Genomic DNA, 14,868 nt, shown 5'->3' on the forward strand with positions numbered 1-14,868 from the left:
TCCGAGTGTGGGCACGTGGAGGTGAGGAAGAAACAAGGTTTGTGCTATGAACCAGAAGTGAGTCTGCACATTGGGAGCAGAGGACTCCGTTCTCCCTCACATCTGGATACAATAAAGGTTGTCTCCTCTGATAAATGTACCCCATGACACAGTATGTGCAAGTTTATATGCCACATACCTGTTTTCTCTTACACGGGGATTGTGCTTGCCACAACTCCTGTGGCACGGACCCGTAGCACTGCCACCAACGGTGAGTGCACCTATGCAAAGCCCCAGGTGTTACCCAAACCAACGTCAACACCAAAGACGAGATACACATTCTATCAAGTGCCCTAGGGAAGTGTCTGAGGGGTCTTTCTGTGTTTTTCATAAAACCATTCTGCAAAGTCATGAGTGGTACTCAAAGAGAATACAGCCAAAAAAGTAGGCAAAAGCATTAAGGAGACGTATTTGTTACTTAGTACAAATGCTATTTTTCCAAACTTTGTGATGCTTGAGGAGTTTGCCGGTTTTTGAAAATGCACTGACTTCTCACTATACAAATCATCTCTAAACTGGTATGGAATTACCGTAAAGTAAAGCAAGCGTTTTTAACATTACACGAACTATACACCTTATACAGGAAGATTAACTTTTGTAACCAAGCTTATTTTTATCATTTAGAAATTTTTTTGAAGGAGAGCCCTTCCGCAAGTCGTATCTGCTTCAGGCCCCACCCAACCCCATCCACCCTCCTCCCCAACATCTTTGCACCACGTGACCACAACTCCAGGGAAACCGAACTTCAAACTGTGTGCAGGGGGACAAAGTAAAGCAAGAAACGGGGCTCAAGTACAGAAGAGCTGGGGGGCAACGTGTCTCTTGGCTCCGCTTTGCCGCATCCCCACCGCGCATGTGACCGGGAAGCGGGTGGCCCATCCCCGTCCCCAGACGTGCGACCAGAGGGCCGGGTGTGAGCCCATCGGCTTCCAGTCAGTCCCCCACTGGGGTCGGGGGTCCGCGGCCCGGCCCCCTCCCCACTCACGCCGCCCCTCCTGGCCGCGCCCCCTCCCACCGCACCCCTGCTCTGCTGCGCACCGCCCCACCGCACCCCTCCACCTCCTAGGGCCCCTGATCTCCCCCGCACACTTGGGGCCCCTCTCCTCCCCGAGCTGCCCCCGCGCCCCTCCCCTCTCCCCCCCCAGCGGGGTTCCGCTGTCCCCACCCGCACGTCCCCTCGCTCCGCAGCCGGCGTCCCCTCGCTCCGCAGCCGGCGTCCCCGGGCCTAGCCCCGCGCCCCGTCGGCGAACCCTCCGCGCCCGGGCCGCGCACGACCCTGACGTCTCCCGCCCCACGTCGCGCGCCGCCCGCCGTGCCCTCGGACGAGCCGGACGCAGATTGGTCCTGAGCCGCGGGAAGTGCCCGCCCCCCGGGCCGCCGGCCAATGGGGAGGCGGGGGCGGAGCGGTGGCCGGCGCCGGAAGCGGCCGAGCGACGAGGGGACGTCGCGTCGCCGGGTCTCGAGCAGCTGCCGCGGAGCCGCCGGACGGACCGCCGGACCTGCCCGCCCGCCATGGCCGAGAGCGACTGGGACACGGTGACGGTGCTGCGCAAGAAGGGCCCCACGGCCGCCCAGGCCAAGTCCAAGCAGGTGCGGCGCCGTGCGGGGCCTGGGAGTCCGGAGTGGCCGCGCGGGCGGGGCGGCCGCGGGGCGGGGGGGCCCGGGGCCGGGCCGGGCATGGGGGACGCGGCGGGAACGGGGGCTAGGGACAGGGTGAGTACCCGGTCTGGGAGGGCCAGGGGGCGGCGGCCCTGCCGCAGGGGGCCTGCGTGAGAGCATGGCGCCAGGGATCGGAGCCCGGAGCCCGGCGCAAGGAAGATGGCCGGGCTCGGACGGTCTGCGACAGAGGCAGGGTGGGGGAAAGGGCCAGGGGCCAGGGGCAGGGTATGGGAAGACAGGTCGGGGTGGTGGGAGGACGGCGGGCTGAGGACGATGGTGGGGGCGTGGACCGGCAGTGCTGGGGTGGGTGTGGAAGGGCCCAGCAGTCTTTGGAGCCAGGGATACAGGTCTGGGGATGAGGCTTTAAGTGGGGACAGGGGCAGGGTGGACTCGTGGCTTCTGACAGCGGTGATGGGGGGAAGGGGGGACCAGGTAAGGTGGAAGGGGTGGACCTGGGGACGGGGCTTGGGGACCGCGTGCGGATAGGGGGCGGAGGCAGTATGGACGCCCCCAAGACCTCTTACGCAGGTGCCTGGGCAGCCCGATGCTGCCTGTGGAGCGTCACTGAGGCGCATTTCAGGCCATCGGTGGTCCCTGTGAGTGGGCGGAGGTGGCCTAAAGACCCAGTGCTTCTAGGCCTTTCAAGTGTAGATGACACGCCCTGGGAGGTACTTGGTGACAGGTTTCTAGCTTGGCTAATCTATGGGAAATTCATCTGTGAGGTTCAGTGACCCCCTGCTGTGCCTTGGGCCTGCACCCTGGTGCCGGGTCTGGGCCAGGACTGGAGTGCAGACTAGCGACTGGCAGTCACCGACTTGCCCTGAGCTTATCATTTACACGGTCAAAACCAAATTTATTGTCCCCTTTTTTTTTTTCCAGAGGATATTTAATAGCCATAAGCTAGGAGTCACACGAACATGTCTAGAAAGCACCTCTGAACGTAGGACGTTCAGAACCGCCCCGGTCATCTCTCCGAAGCATCAGAATTGTAAAGAGATACATTTCATTAACTTTCGGCAAATGTAGATGGAAGGGTATTGCTCTTGTTGGTGATGTGTGGGGGCGAGGGCTGCCGGCTCCCTGCGCTGCACCAGCCTCTGTTAGGAGTCAGGTTCAAGGAGGAAGGCAGCACCAGGCCAGCGCTTGACCTCCCTTCCTGTTTTTGCAGGACAGCCTAGCGGAGGAGTAAGCCCATTGTGAGCACGGATTTCTCAGAGGAATCCGTCCGCGTGTTTCTCAGCAGCGAAGGAGCGAGCTGGGTTTCCCCGGGGAGGGGGGTGGGGGGAGCTGGTGCAGAGGTACCGGACTGGGTGGTAGAGCGTTTTGCGAAATGAGCTTGGGTTTCGAACCCGGCCGAGCTTGTCAGTCTTTGAAACCGCAGCAGTGAGCTCCGAACCAGGCTGCCCGGCTCCGGGGGCCCCGGACGTGGGCAGGCGTGCTCCCCGGCTAACCACAGCCTCCGCCGGTGTTTGCCAGACGCTGCCAAAGCCGAGTCTTGACCAGGAACCGTTTCCAAATGTTCTAGGCCATCCTCGCAGCTCAGAGACGAGGAGAAGATGTGGAGACTTCCAAGAAGTGTAAGTACTTGTGTTTTCTCACAAAACAAGGGTGCACTGCGACTCTGTGACAGGCCCCTGCTGCACCGAGCTGCCCCTGAGGGCGTCGCAGCTGCTGCAGGGCTGGGGGTCACCTGGGGTCTCCTTGGGCCAGCCGCGCTCGCTTCCTGGAGTGAGGACGGAATTCCGGACTCCGTGCTCTTACACCTGTGAACTTCCGTGTCTGGACACCTGCCCTCCATGTCGCCCCGGCACGGGGCGCCTGTCGGGCCTGGTCTCCGCCCTGACACGGCTTTCTTTTGGGCTTGTTGCAAACCGTGTCCTCTGCTTTTGCCGCGTGGAGGCCCAGGGGCTGCTGGCCAGAACAAGCAGCACTCAATCACCAAGAACACGGCCAAGCTGGACAGGGAGACCGAGGAGCTGCATCACGACCGGGTGACCCTGGAGGTGGGCAAGGTGATCCAGCAGGGCCGGCAGAGCAAGGGGCTGACTCAGAAGGACTTGGCCACGGTGAGCGCGGCGGGTGTCCTCCCGGGCTGGCCAGGGCAAAGGGGGTCGGGACTCAGAACGCGCTGCGTGGGGCTCGTCTGCCCTCGGTCCTGGGATTCTCGGGGGCTGGAGCACGACAGATGTAAGAGCATGGGGTGGCTTCCAATGTGCGTGGCCGCGGCCACATGCTGTCCCAGAAGGTGGTGCTTGCGGCTACCCCCTTGGCCACGTGCCAGAGTTCTGGCCTCTTCTCACTGAGCCGTCGTGCACACGGTATGTTTCTTTAGAAAATCAACGAAAAGCCGCAGGTCATTGCAGACTATGAAAGTGGACGGGCCATTCCGAATAACCAGGTCCTGGGCAAAATCGAGAGAGCTATCGGTGAGTGTCCTTTGGTCCCTTATTGGGTCTCCGCTGCCGTCCTCTGACCGGGTGCAGGGCAGCCACTGAGCACAGAAAGGCCCCTGAGGCTGCGGAATTTTCCAGACCCCAAGAAGCTCATGAGAGCACCATCTTGGTCGCTCTCCCCCACTTCCACCTTTCACATTTTGTCTACACCCTCCCCCCACCCTTTGCTGCTGGCCGGTGTGCTCTGGGCCTGTGACAGACGGCTCAGTGGCCTTCCTGTTCAGGCATTGGTGTCCTCGCTTGCCGTGGGCATCGGCTTCCTCCTTGGTGTCGGTGCGCCCCCCAGTTCTGGGAGGGCCGCCTGCCTTCCGCTGGGAGGCGGGTGGGCGCACTCGGCAGGCTGAGCCCAGCCGGGACTGGGGTGGCCTGTGGCCTCCCTGCTGCCCCCCGCCTCCTGCCTGGGGAGGAGGGGCTGGTGCTCAGAGGCTGTGCGGACACGGCTGCTGCCTTGGGGCCGACAGGTGGGGACGCGTGGCACTGCCCCGCGTGGCGGTGAGCGGCCCAATGGCTTTTTCAGGCCTGAAGCTCCGGGGGAAGGATATCGGAAAGCCGATTGAGAAGGGACCCAGGGCGAAATGAGCACAAAGCCTCGAAATCAGTGCGTCCGGCTGATCTCGCCTGGCTGGTTCCCCTTGACCACCGGCGCCGGCGTGGGTCTCTTCACGTGGCCGAGCGGCACGCGGGGCGTCAGCCCTGCCCGGGACCCCCCTCTACCCTGCTGTCAAACAAAACCTTGCAAAGTATTGCTTCTCCTGATTTTTTTCCCTTCCCATCCCTGGTGTCTGCTCAGCCTCGGGGTGCCCTCCCCCCGCCCCAGGGAGCTCCGAGCTGCCCGCCTCACGCGGGCGGGGCTGTGGCGTGGGGGGCCTGATCCAGAAGGGAAGGTGTCCTCCAGTCAAGCTTTTAGAGAAGCTAATAAAGTCTCTTGCTCTTCCTGCTGCTGCCCAGTGTCCTGTGCCAGCCCCGTGTGCATCTCTGTCTGGCTCACGATGTAGGGAAGAAAGGGTTCTCCTGACGTGCCCTGGGGGGTTTCTGAAGGACCCCAAAGGTCACCCCCTGCTGTGCCCATGGGCTTGAGTCAGCCCTGTGCCTTCCCCTGGCATGGTCTCCAGGGGCTGGACGGCCGCATTGTCTTCCCACAGCCATGAGGGGGCACTTGGTTGTGCTGGTGTGGCCGTCACCCCTTCCCCAGGATGGCCATGCCCAGTGGGACCTTCCGGGCCCAGGGAGGGCCATGTCATAGCTTCCCTGCGGGGGTGCCCAGCTGGCTTGGTGGGTGGAGCCTGTAATTCTTTTTTAAGTTTATTTATTTATTTATTTTGAGAGAGAATGAGCAGAGGGGTTGAGAATCCCAAGCAGGCTCCACGCTGTCAGCACAGAGCCTGACCCGGAGCTCGAACTCAAACCACGGCAGATCAGGACCCGAACGGAAACATGAGTTGAATGCTGAACCGACTGAGCCCCCCAGGCGCCCTAGAGCATGAGGCTCTTGATCTCAGGGGTTGAGAGTCAGGCCCAATGTTGGGTGTGGAGCCTAATTAATAAATAAGTAATTTATAAAGAATTTCCCTTGTGGAAGAGCAGAGCCTGGGGTCCTCCCTGGGTTAGGAAGATTCTGCTCCATTTTACTAAGTGAGAAGGCTATGCGGGCACGCCAGGGGCCTTGACTCCTCAGAGAGGGGGGTCGCCTTCATCCTGGGACCCTGGGAGGTCAGGAGCCTGGGAACCTTGGGTTTGCCTTCCAGTGACCTGCTCGGCAGCGTCCCCAGGGCACCGAGTGACCTCTGCTTTGAGACCCATCATTCTGGGGACCATTCAGGTTTTCTCACGGCATTGTGTGCTCGGGGACCCTTAATGGCACAGACCCTTTACGATGGGACACGGACATGGGACTTTTTGGAATCACGGACAGAGCAGGGCGTTTCCTCCCCAGACCGGCTTTCCTCCCGCCCCCGACAGCTGCTTGAGTGCTTCCTACTCAGTCCACCTCCGTCTGTGGGCCTTTCTCCCTGTCCTAGATTAGAATACCGAGCCAGGCAGGGCCGGGGTCAGATTGCACAGGCTGGGCCGGGCCGCCTGAGTGTCAGGTGCCCACCCGGCCAGGGGCAGGGGCTTCTCCGGGTCCCCGTGTCTGCCTCTGGTGCCTCTAGCCCTTGGCCCCGTTGGGTTTGGCCTGCCTGGTGCCTGTCACCTAAGGCACTGAGACCTGTGGGAGGTACCCCCAGGCACCTCCTTTCAGGCCCGGTGGGTCAGTTCTGGGGGTCCCCAAGAGCCCATCATCCCGCTGACAGCAGCATGCATGGACCTTAGCCAAGAAGTGGGGGCTGCCCTCGGGGGCCAGGGCATTTATTGTTGGGGTGAGGACCACACCCAGGCACATGGGTGGCAGTCTCTGTGCTGGGTGACCGTGTGGGGGCTCAGTGCGTCCTGGGGGAGGGGCAGGGGTTATGCCCTGGGCTCTGTCTGCCGGGAGCAGGGGCCGGGGACCCTCCTGTGGGAGCCAGAGTCTTCTCTGCATCGTCTACTGGTTGTCGGTGAGCGAAGCCGGCAGGCTGACGCCATCCTAGGAGGAAGGAGAGGAGCCTGTGACAGCCGGGTGGCCGTGCGCGTGCGCGTGGGGCCCTGGGCGGGGAGGAGAGCAGTCAGCCCTGCCCGCCGGGTACCCAGCGGCTCCTACCGCGTTGAAGACGATGTTGTCAAAGCCGGGGGCCGCGGCCGCTGTCTCGGCCCGCGGGCAGCCCCCCTTCTGCAGCCAGCGCCGGCCGGCCAGTCCCAGCAGGAGGAGGACGACGAGCACGAGGAGGGCACCGCCGACCGCGGCCGGCACGGATGTGGCCAGTGCTGTGTCCCCTGTGGGCCGCGGGGCGCGTGAGCCCGTCAGCCCTGCCCCTGAGGCCCATCCTCGAGGCCACGGCAGGTCATGCCGGCACGAGGCTCCAGACCTGGGCCGGGGTGGGGGGTCACAGTGCCGAGCTAGAGCCGCCCCTCCCTCATGAAGAGACAGTGGCCAGCAAGGGCTCCACAGGCAGCCTGGCCGTGGTCGCTGGTCTGCCTGGTACCTCCTCCCGGGTCTGGGGGTGCAGAGGCCAGGAAGGGGACTCTGAGAGCCCACTCGGCTCCTCAGGGACCAAGGGGGAGGGATGGCCCAGCCCTGAAGGGGAGAAGGGAGGGGATGGGGCATGTCCCCGCGTTGGTGGCACCACAGGCTGCCGAGCCCGACAGAGTCCCAGATCTGGGGCAGGGCTGGTGGCGAGGGCACGGCTCACCCTCGCCGGGTGCAGGCAGCTGGCAGTGCTGCCCGTCCAGATACTCCACGTCGTCCAGGGCGATGGGCCCCACGGCCGGCTGGCCGCTGAGAGTGGCCTCAAACACGATCTGACCAGGAGGGAGAGGGGGCTGGCTGCACGGGCTCGAGGAGGGGCCCCCGGCTCGAGGCCTCCGCCACCTGCAGGCTTGGGCGGCCCGGCCTCACCTGGAACTCCTCGTCGCTGGCCACCCCCACCTGGGCCAGCAGCCACTGGTGCCGCAGGCGCGCGCCCATGCTCCACACGGCCAGCTGGCCCCGGGCGCTGCTCAGGAGCACCCTCAGCTCGCCCTTGTCTGCAAGAAGGGGGCCACGGCTCGGGTCCCCAGCCCAGTGCACCCCGCCCTCCCACCCCCGCCCCGGGCGCTCCTGGCCCAGCCCCACTCACAGAAGTGCTCGGGGAAGCCCATGTGGTACCAGAAGCGAAGGCAGGAGGCCTGGGTGGCAGGCAGAGGCTGGCTACGCAGCCAGGCCGCCTGGCCCCCTGGCCCCAGCACCCCGGTTTGAAAGAGCGCAAAGTGGCCTGGAAGAGAGAGAGGACAGGGCGTCTGGTTAACCGACCCATGACCTTTGATTGAGACGGGAGCCTGCAGGGCTGGGCCGGCTGGCCTGGGGTGGGTGGGGTGTGTGCCGAAGGCGCCCCGGCTCAGACCCACCTGTCTCTGTGCCCAGAGTGTGGTCCACAGGCGGCTGGGGGTAGTGGGAGGGCGCATCTCCGCTGCTCCAGTCCCAGCTGTACCCTCCCAGGCCAGGCCAGGCCAGGTGACTCCAACCGCACAGGCCAGCCTCAAAGTCACAGGAAGCTGCGGGAGACCCGGACGGTGAGCGGGCGGGCGCACGGCCCCCAGGGAGCCTGGCCGGTGCGCGGCGCAGTGCTCCTCCCCCCCATCCCTGGGGCATTCCCACGGCGGGGGCGCCAGGCCAGCTTGTGCCGGCCCCGAGGTGTAGCGGGGCCCGGGGCCCGGCCGTGGGGCTCCCACCTGGCGGGGGGCACGGCCCGTCCTGGAGGAGCAGGTCGTCCAGCGCGATGTAGGAGTGCTCCCGGCCGGCGGCTACCGCCTCAAACACCACCTGGGCAGGCACAGGTCAGGGTGGCCGTGCCCGCGCGGGATCGGGACGTCCTCGAAAGTGAAACATGCCCCCGGCACTCACCCTCCAGGCCCTCCCGGCCTGCACGTCCACACTCGCCAGGCGCCAGGCGAATCCCCCGTGGGCACTGATGCTGAGCACCTGCTGCCTCGCGGCCTCCTCCACGTGGACCTGCAGGGTGCCTGCCCCCCAGCGAGCAGCCGGGTCAGCCGCGGGGGGGGGCAAGAACGGCCGCGCAGGGGCTCCAGGCTGCAGACCCCTCACCTGGGTTTCTGAGGCTCAGGTGGTACCAGAAGGTCAGGCAGGCGGGCTGGGCCAGAGGCCGGTGCTCCGCTGAGGTCAAGGAGGCCACGTGGCCACGGGGCAGGGCCTGCGGGCTCGTGTCCACCACCATGTAGTGCCCTGGGAGGCGCCAGCGTCAGCCCCCATGTGACTGACCCCCCCTCTGCCCACCCCTCCGGCACCCCTGAGGCGTACCCTGAGCTGTCTCTGTGGTGTGGTCAGCGCGGGGGCCCAAGGCGGCGTGGCCCGTGGCATTGGTCTGGCGTGTCCAGAGGCCTTGGCCCCCACTGGAGAAGCCACAGGCTGAGTCCTCGAAGGAGCAGCGCCGGGGGGCCCAGCAAGGCCCGGGCCGCACGGCCACGTCATCCAGGCCCATGGTGCCACGGTAGCCGTCCCGGAAGCCCTCGAACAGCAGCTGGGGGTGGTGGGGGGGATCAGCGGCTGTGGGCCCGGCCCTGCCCCCACTGCCCTGGCGCGGGGCCTTACTTGGTACTTGGCGCCAGAGCCCAGCTGGTGGTGGAGGGTAGCCCAGGCCTCCTGCCAGCGGTTGCCGTGGGTGCCGGTCCGCGACCACAGGAGCGTCTCCGCCTCTCCTTCCCGCCTCATCGCCAGGCGCAGGGTCCCTAGACAGAGGGGTGGGGGTCGGGGGGGACCAGAGCCCGACTCTTGAAGCCTTCCCGCCTCTGCAGAGCCCCAGAGCTGGGGGCACCCAAGGGCCTCCGAGGAGGCCGTGCCCAGCACCAGGGTCACTCACCGATCTGGGGCCCGTGGAGGTGATACCAGAAGGAGACGCACTCCTGGGGGGCCGTCGGCACCTGGGGCTGGGTGAGCAGGTGGGCGCTGGGGCCCCGGGCTGGGGGGTCCGTGGGGTCCAGGAGCAAGAAGTAGCCTGTAGTAGGGACACCGGCTGAGCTGCAGAGACCCCAGGTTCCAGGAGGGGCTTGGTCCAGACCGAGAGCCGCCCCGCAGGCTTGGGTGCCCCCACCCTACCTTGGCCTGTGGTGTGGTCGTACCGGGGGCCGTGGCTCTGGACCCGGCGCCAGTGTGCGTCGGTGACATGGCCGGTGTACCAGCCGCACGTGTCCCGCTCGAAGTTACAGGAGACCTCTGAGGGCGGGGCCGCAGTGGGGTCAGCGTGCCCCAAGCCCCCCTACCCCTCCTGTGTCCCGAGAGGGTGTGAGACTTGCTCTCGGGGGTGGGGGCTCCCGAGGGCCCTCGAGGCGGTGGGTGGGAGGCCCTGGGCAGGGACTGGGAGCGGGCAGGACCTGAGTCCTTCTCAGTGGCTGTCGTGGCGCTGCAGTCCTTCAAGGTCACATAGTCCACTCCAGCACCCTGCTGGCCAGGGCCGTCCAAGTCCACCAGGCCGACAAACTCCAGCTGCGTGAGGGGCACAAGGGAGGGGGCTGTCGAGCCAGCGCTGGCTCTGTGACCCTCCTGTCCCCTGGGCGGCCCTCCTTACCCGGAAAGGCCGGCGGCGTGCTCCAAGCAGGACTCTGTCCATCGTCCAGCCTTGGCTGCTGCCCGCCGCCTGCCACACCAGCTCGCGGCTGCTGCCCTCCACCACGACCAGGGCCAGGAAGCCTGGCCAGGGGGTCACTGTGGGTCTGCCCGGTGCCCCACCCCCGCCCTCCTGCAGGGTGCCTGGGGGCGGGGCGGGGCGGGGCGGGGCTCCGAGGAACAGCAGTTGGTACCTTGGGGGTGACTCTGAAAATAGTAAGCCATGTGGAGCTCACAGCGGGGGCCCGAGGGGCCCAGGGGAGGTGTGAGGACCCGGGCCTCCGCGGCCAGCTGTCCCCAGGCCCTCTGCAAGGACAGGAAGTGCCCTGAGGAAGAGCGAGGCCTCTCAGAGCTGATCCCTGCCAGGGACCCCCCCGTGCAAGCGCAGTCCCCAGTGAGAAGAGGCAGTGCAAGGACTCCTCAGGGGAAGCAATTCACAGATGGGGGGACTCGGGGCTCACCGGCATCTGTGCCCGGGAGACGCCCCCACTGCAGCCGCCCCACGCTGGCATCCGCCCAGCCGCCCGCTGTGAGGGGCTCGAAGTCCGTGGTGCCTGCAGCAGCAGCAGCAGGGAAGGGTCGGCGGGGTCTGGGGGAAGAAGGCCCCCCCCCCGCCCCCCCCGCCGCAGGCCCCAGCCGCCCGCCCCTCACCGCATTCCTGCTCATCTTCGCCCCCCTCGCACTGCTGCTGGAAGTCGCAGAGCTGCTCTGGAGGGACGCACAGGTCCCCGCAGGAAAGGTGGCCTGGCTCGCAGAAGTCCCGGGGCTGCAGGCTGGACTGCTGGCGCCAGGGGGCTGCGGCCTGGGGCCCGGGAGGTGATCTAGACACCTCTGCGGGGACAGAACAGGGGTGAGGAGGGTGGGGGTTGGACTTCTCCGGGGGAGGGAGGGGCTCAGCAGGCCCACCTGGGACTGGCTTGCAGTGGTCCGACAGGATGAGGTCATCCAGGCTCACGACACCACCTGGGCCCGTGTGCCCCACGAGCAGGATCTGGGGGCACAGGGGCCTCAGAGTGTGCCCCGCACCCCCATCATCCCCAGGTCAGCTCCCTCGAGCCCTCTCCCTGCCTCACCCCCCCCAGTACTTTCCATGTCACCAGATGCCCTCTCCTGTCACTGCCCCCACACGGGCCTTGAAAGCACCCCCCCCCCTTCCCTGCCGCTCCCCCGGAGCAGGCCCTGGAGCACACCGGCTTCCTGATGACACGGCCTGGGGGGTCCGCGTGCACCGCTCTCTGGAGCTCCCCCTTGCCCACCCCTGGCCACCACCCTCTTGGGCCTCACCCGGAAGGGGTGCTCGCTCTGGATGTCGACCCGGTCTCGAACCCAGGCGGCCCCCAGCTCCCCATGGCGCCTGCGCAGCAGGATGGGGCTCTGGGGGGAGCCCGGGCTCTGAAGCTGCAGGAATAGCTGGAGGCAGCCGTCCTGGGACCCGTGCAGGTGGTGATAGAAGGTAAGCTGAGAAGACGCCGAGGAAGGTCAGGGAGAGGCCTGGGCAGCCGGGACGGGCGGCCCCGGGCCCCGGTCCCCCGTCCGCCTCACCGAGCAGTTGTGGGTGCCTGAGGCTTGGAGCTCGGGGCTGGAGAGGACAGCGGGGGCGCTCGGCTCGGCCACGGACACCAGGAAGGAGCCTGGGGAGACACCACGTGTGGGCCGGGGTGGCCGGGCCGTGGCGGGCGGGGACCGGGGGTCGCCCATGGGGCCTCACCCTGCGGGCTGTTGCGGCTGTGGTCCCGGCGCGGCCAGGCTGGGGGCCTGGGGCCGGCGCTGTGGTTCCGGGCCCAGCCCTCCAGGTGGCTCCACGGGCCCAGGCCTGTCTCAAAGTCGGTGGCCGTGTGGCGGCCTGCGGGCGAAGCAGGGTCAGGCAGGGCCTCCACCCGCGCCGCTCTCCGCGGCCGCCCAGCAGCCCCTCCCGCTCACCGCAGGTGGGCGTGTCCTCATCTGAGCCGTCCCCGCAGTTGTCCTCTCCGTCACACAGCTGGTGGGGCTCCACGCAGGCCATGTTCCCGCAGTGGTGGTACCCCAGGGGACAGCGGGCCTGGGGGGCTGACACCGGGGAGGGCAGCTCGTCACCGTGACCCAAGACCCTGGGGCCCGGGGCAGCTGGGGGAGAGGCTCAAGAGCATCTGAGTCCTGCTAACCCACTGCCCCCCAGGGTGTGGGTCCACGGCACGGGGGCCTTACCGGGCAGGCCGCAGCCCCGGAAGACCATGTCGTCCAAGGCCACGGTGCCCCTGTGGGTGGCATTTCGGGTGGCAGAGAAGGTCACCTGAAAAGATGGGGTCCTTAGGACTCACGTCAGGGCTCAGACCCTCCCTGTTTCCTCCGCATCCAGACCACCCCCAGCTCACCCAGAAGTCGCCCCGGATGCGGCCAATGGTCACCACCAGCTCCTGCCAGCCTGGGCCCCAGGGCCCAGAACTCTCCCACAGGGTCAGCGTCTCCGCCCTGTGGGTCAGCTCCAGCCGCAGCTCGGCCACATCTGTAAGTGGGGGGCAGGGGTCCTTGCCGGCTGGGCCCTGCCCTAGAACCTCTGGGTACCTTCCCGGTCTCCGCAGCAGCCCGCCGTCCTTTCCCAGTCCCTCCCCTCGGGGTGCCCCAGCCCGGGGAGGGGTCCTGGGCACCCACCTCCGGAGGCTGTGTGGTACCAGAGCCTCAGCTCACAGGTGGGGGCGGCGTCGCGCAGGACCGGGGAGCGCAGGGCTGCCGTGGATGTCTCTTTCCCGCGGTGGGTACCGACAGCCATGTACCAGCCTGGCCCGGCAGAGAGGTCAGGAAGTGGGGCTGGAAGTTAAGGGGAGGGGGCATCACGGACACCCGCCGCGGCCTCACCGAGGTCTGTGCCCAGAGTGTGGTCGGAGCGCGGGCCCAGAGGCTCCAGTGTGGCTCCTGCCCGGTCTCGGAGCCACCTGTAGCCTGACGTGCTGATGTCCCGCCAGCCGCAGGAGTCTCCCTCCAAGTCACAGGCGAAGGGGGCGCCCGGGGCAGGCGAGAGCCCGTGGTAACCTGGAGGTGGGGGGGGGGCGGGTCAGGGCTGTCTGCGGGGGGCTGGCCTGCCCGTCCCCCTGCCCCGGCCCCGCTCACCACACTGGGCCTCGTCCGAGCAATCCGTGCAGTCGCATACGAAGTTGCATGTGGCCTCGCCGGGGGCCCTGCAGTGGCTGGGGACCCAGGCCCAGCTTGGGGACGCTGCTGCTAGGAGAGAGACAGCCCAGTGGCCTGGCGCAGGGTGGCCCCCCCAACCCCAGGCGGCCCGGGACGCTGTCCACCTGCTCTGGGACCCAGGCCAAGAGGTCGGGGAGGGAGGGGGCTGGGCCCTGGCAGGGGGGCTCCTGGTCAGGGTCGGGCAGAGTACCCCTGGCCCGGGAGGGGCGGGCTGCAGGTCAGGAGGGGGCGTGCATGTGAGCAGGAAGCTGACGGGGACCTGTCCCTGGCCCCTCAGGCTCCATTTGGTCCAAGAGTGGCGGACTGGGGTCCCCTTCTGGGGCCCTCTTGCCTTGGGACCTGGGTGGACACTGGGGCCAGATGGAGCAGAATTCTTGCCTCTTCTCCCATGGGGAAGCCCCCCAAAGGCTGGTCCTGCCCCACCGCACCCCCCGCAGGCCACCCAGAGCCTTGCGCCCCTCATGGGGAGACCTGACGACTCACCCAGGAGCAGGACCAGGGCAGGCAGGAGGTGGCCCGGCAGACGCATGGTCGGGCCCGGGGAACGAGGCCGAGGGACAGCGCCCACGCCACCCGGCCTAGACGGAATTTCACCCGGTTATCTGCCCGCGGCCGCAAGCTGAGGCTGCTCGAAGTGCAGAGTGGGGATCCGGCCCCTCTGCACCCGCTGCCCGTCAGGAGGCCCCACTCTGTGTTGATGATGAGCTTCTGGCTGTAAAAGTGTGCAGGAGAGGGGCCCTGGCCCAGGGAGGCTCCCACCTGCCCGGCTCCTTCCGACCAAAGGTCAGGCCCCAGTCATCATGCCCCCCCCGCCCCGCCCCTCCTGCTGGAGGCCCCACTGGAGGAAGCACCCACTCGGGTTTTGTCCCCCAGAGCTGGGGATAGGAGCTGAGCACGCACCTGCCCCCTGTGCCCCTAGCCCCGTGTTCCGGGCCTCCCTGCCCCCAAGCCACCAAGGACATCGTCCTTCCCCATGACAGTCTGTGGCCACCTGTGTCCTTATTCCTTTGTTAAGGGACAATCGTTTGTTAGTTAAGTGTCCTGAGCAGCGTGGCAGCGCGCTGCCAAGCAAGGGGAGCAGAGGAGCCCACCTTCTGGCTGCCATTTACCACCGTGTGGCCTCAGGAGGCGGTCTTACCAGAGCTGTCTCCTCATCATTAAGATGTGTCACAAGAGCGCTGCCTGCAGAGGCCCTGCAAGCCCGAGCGGGCGGAAGGCACATGCAGGATGCACTCCCCAGGAGCCGCGGGGCCGGGCGCTCAGCCCTCCCCGGCTCTCCCCTCCTCCACACCGCGTCCACGTGCCCCAGCTTGTCCCCCAGCAGCCTGTGCTGGGAGGTGGGGGGGTTCCTCGGAGGGGGCTCCTGGCCCCAAGCCTGAA

At 66.7% G+C, this 14,868-nt stretch overlaps 2 protein-coding genes across 2 annotated transcripts; one reads left to right on the forward strand and one right to left on the reverse strand.

Annotated features, from left to right (window-relative positions):
* Nucleotides 1–1,455: 1,455 nt before the first annotated feature.
* On the forward strand, nucleotides 1,456–5,087 carry EDF1 (endothelial differentiation related factor 1). The gene is made up of 5 exons (XM_039224614.1): nucleotides 1,456–1,629; nucleotides 3,224–3,275; nucleotides 3,604–3,764; nucleotides 4,031–4,124; nucleotides 4,669–5,087. The coding sequence occupies exons 1-5, from the start codon at nucleotides 1,552–1,554 to the stop codon at nucleotides 4,728–4,730; spliced, it is 447 nt and encodes a 148-aa protein (XP_039080545.1). The 5' UTR covers nucleotides 1,456–1,551; the 3' UTR covers nucleotides 4,731–5,087.
* A 455-nt stretch (nucleotides 5,088–5,542) lies between these two features.
* MAMDC4 (MAM domain containing 4) lies at nucleotides 5,543–14,160 on the reverse strand. The gene is made up of 27 exons (XM_039224618.1): nucleotides 13,972–14,160; nucleotides 13,408–13,515; nucleotides 13,156–13,329; nucleotides 12,952–13,077; nucleotides 12,675–12,805; nucleotides 12,508–12,592; nucleotides 12,244–12,369; nucleotides 12,032–12,166; nucleotides 11,866–11,954; nucleotides 11,608–11,781; nucleotides 11,230–11,314; nucleotides 10,975–11,154; nucleotides 10,785–10,877; nucleotides 10,518–10,649; nucleotides 9,817–9,933; nucleotides 9,581–9,715; nucleotides 9,313–9,449; nucleotides 9,022–9,241; nucleotides 8,809–8,946; nucleotides 8,608–8,726; nucleotides 8,436–8,526; nucleotides 8,112–8,258; nucleotides 7,844–7,978; nucleotides 7,624–7,751; nucleotides 7,418–7,526; nucleotides 6,829–7,001; nucleotides 5,543–6,714 (listed from the first exon to the last, which is right to left on the reverse strand). The coding sequence occupies exons 1-27, from the start codon at nucleotides 14,015–14,017 to the stop codon at nucleotides 6,673–6,675; spliced, it is 3,375 nt and encodes a 1,124-aa protein (XP_039080549.1). The 5' UTR covers nucleotides 14,018–14,160; the 3' UTR covers nucleotides 5,543–6,672.
* Nucleotides 14,161–14,868: the final 708 nt, after the last annotated feature.

Source organism: Hyaena hyaena, unplaced genomic scaffold, assembly GCF_003009895.1.
Source record: "Hyaena hyaena isolate Hyena2069 unplaced genomic scaffold, ASM300989v1 scaffold_1692, whole genome shotgun sequence".
Classification (NCBI taxonomy): domain Eukaryota; kingdom Metazoa; phylum Chordata; class Mammalia; order Carnivora; family Hyaenidae; genus Hyaena; species Hyaena hyaena.

Bases quoted from the DNA above. Each gene is read 5' to 3' on its own strand.
- EDF1 (XM_039224614.1), top strand. From the start codon at position 1,552: ATGGCCGAGAGCGACTGGGACACGGTGACGGTGCTGCGCAAGAAGGGC. The intron at 3,276-3,603 runs GTAAGTACTTGT...GTGGAGGCCCAG, and splicing joins TGTGGAGACTTCCAAGAAGT to GGGCTGCTGGCCAGAACAAG. The intron at 4,125-4,668 runs GTGAGTGTCCTT...TGGCTTTTTCAG, and splicing joins CAAAATCGAGAGAGCTATCG to GCCTGAAGCTCCGGGGGAAG.
- MAMDC4 (XM_039224618.1), bottom strand. From the start codon at position 14,017: ATGCGTCTGCCGGGCCACCTCCTGCCTGCCCTGGTCCTGCTCCTGG. The intron at 13,516-13,971 runs GTGAGTCGTCAG...CTCTCCTAGCAG, and splicing joins TGCCCTGGTCCTGCTCCTGG to CAGCGTCCCCAAGCTGGGCC. The intron at 11,315-11,607 runs GTGAGGCCCAAG...CTGTGCCCCCAG, and splicing joins AGAGCGAGCACCCCTTCCGG to ATCCTGCTCGTGGGGCACAC.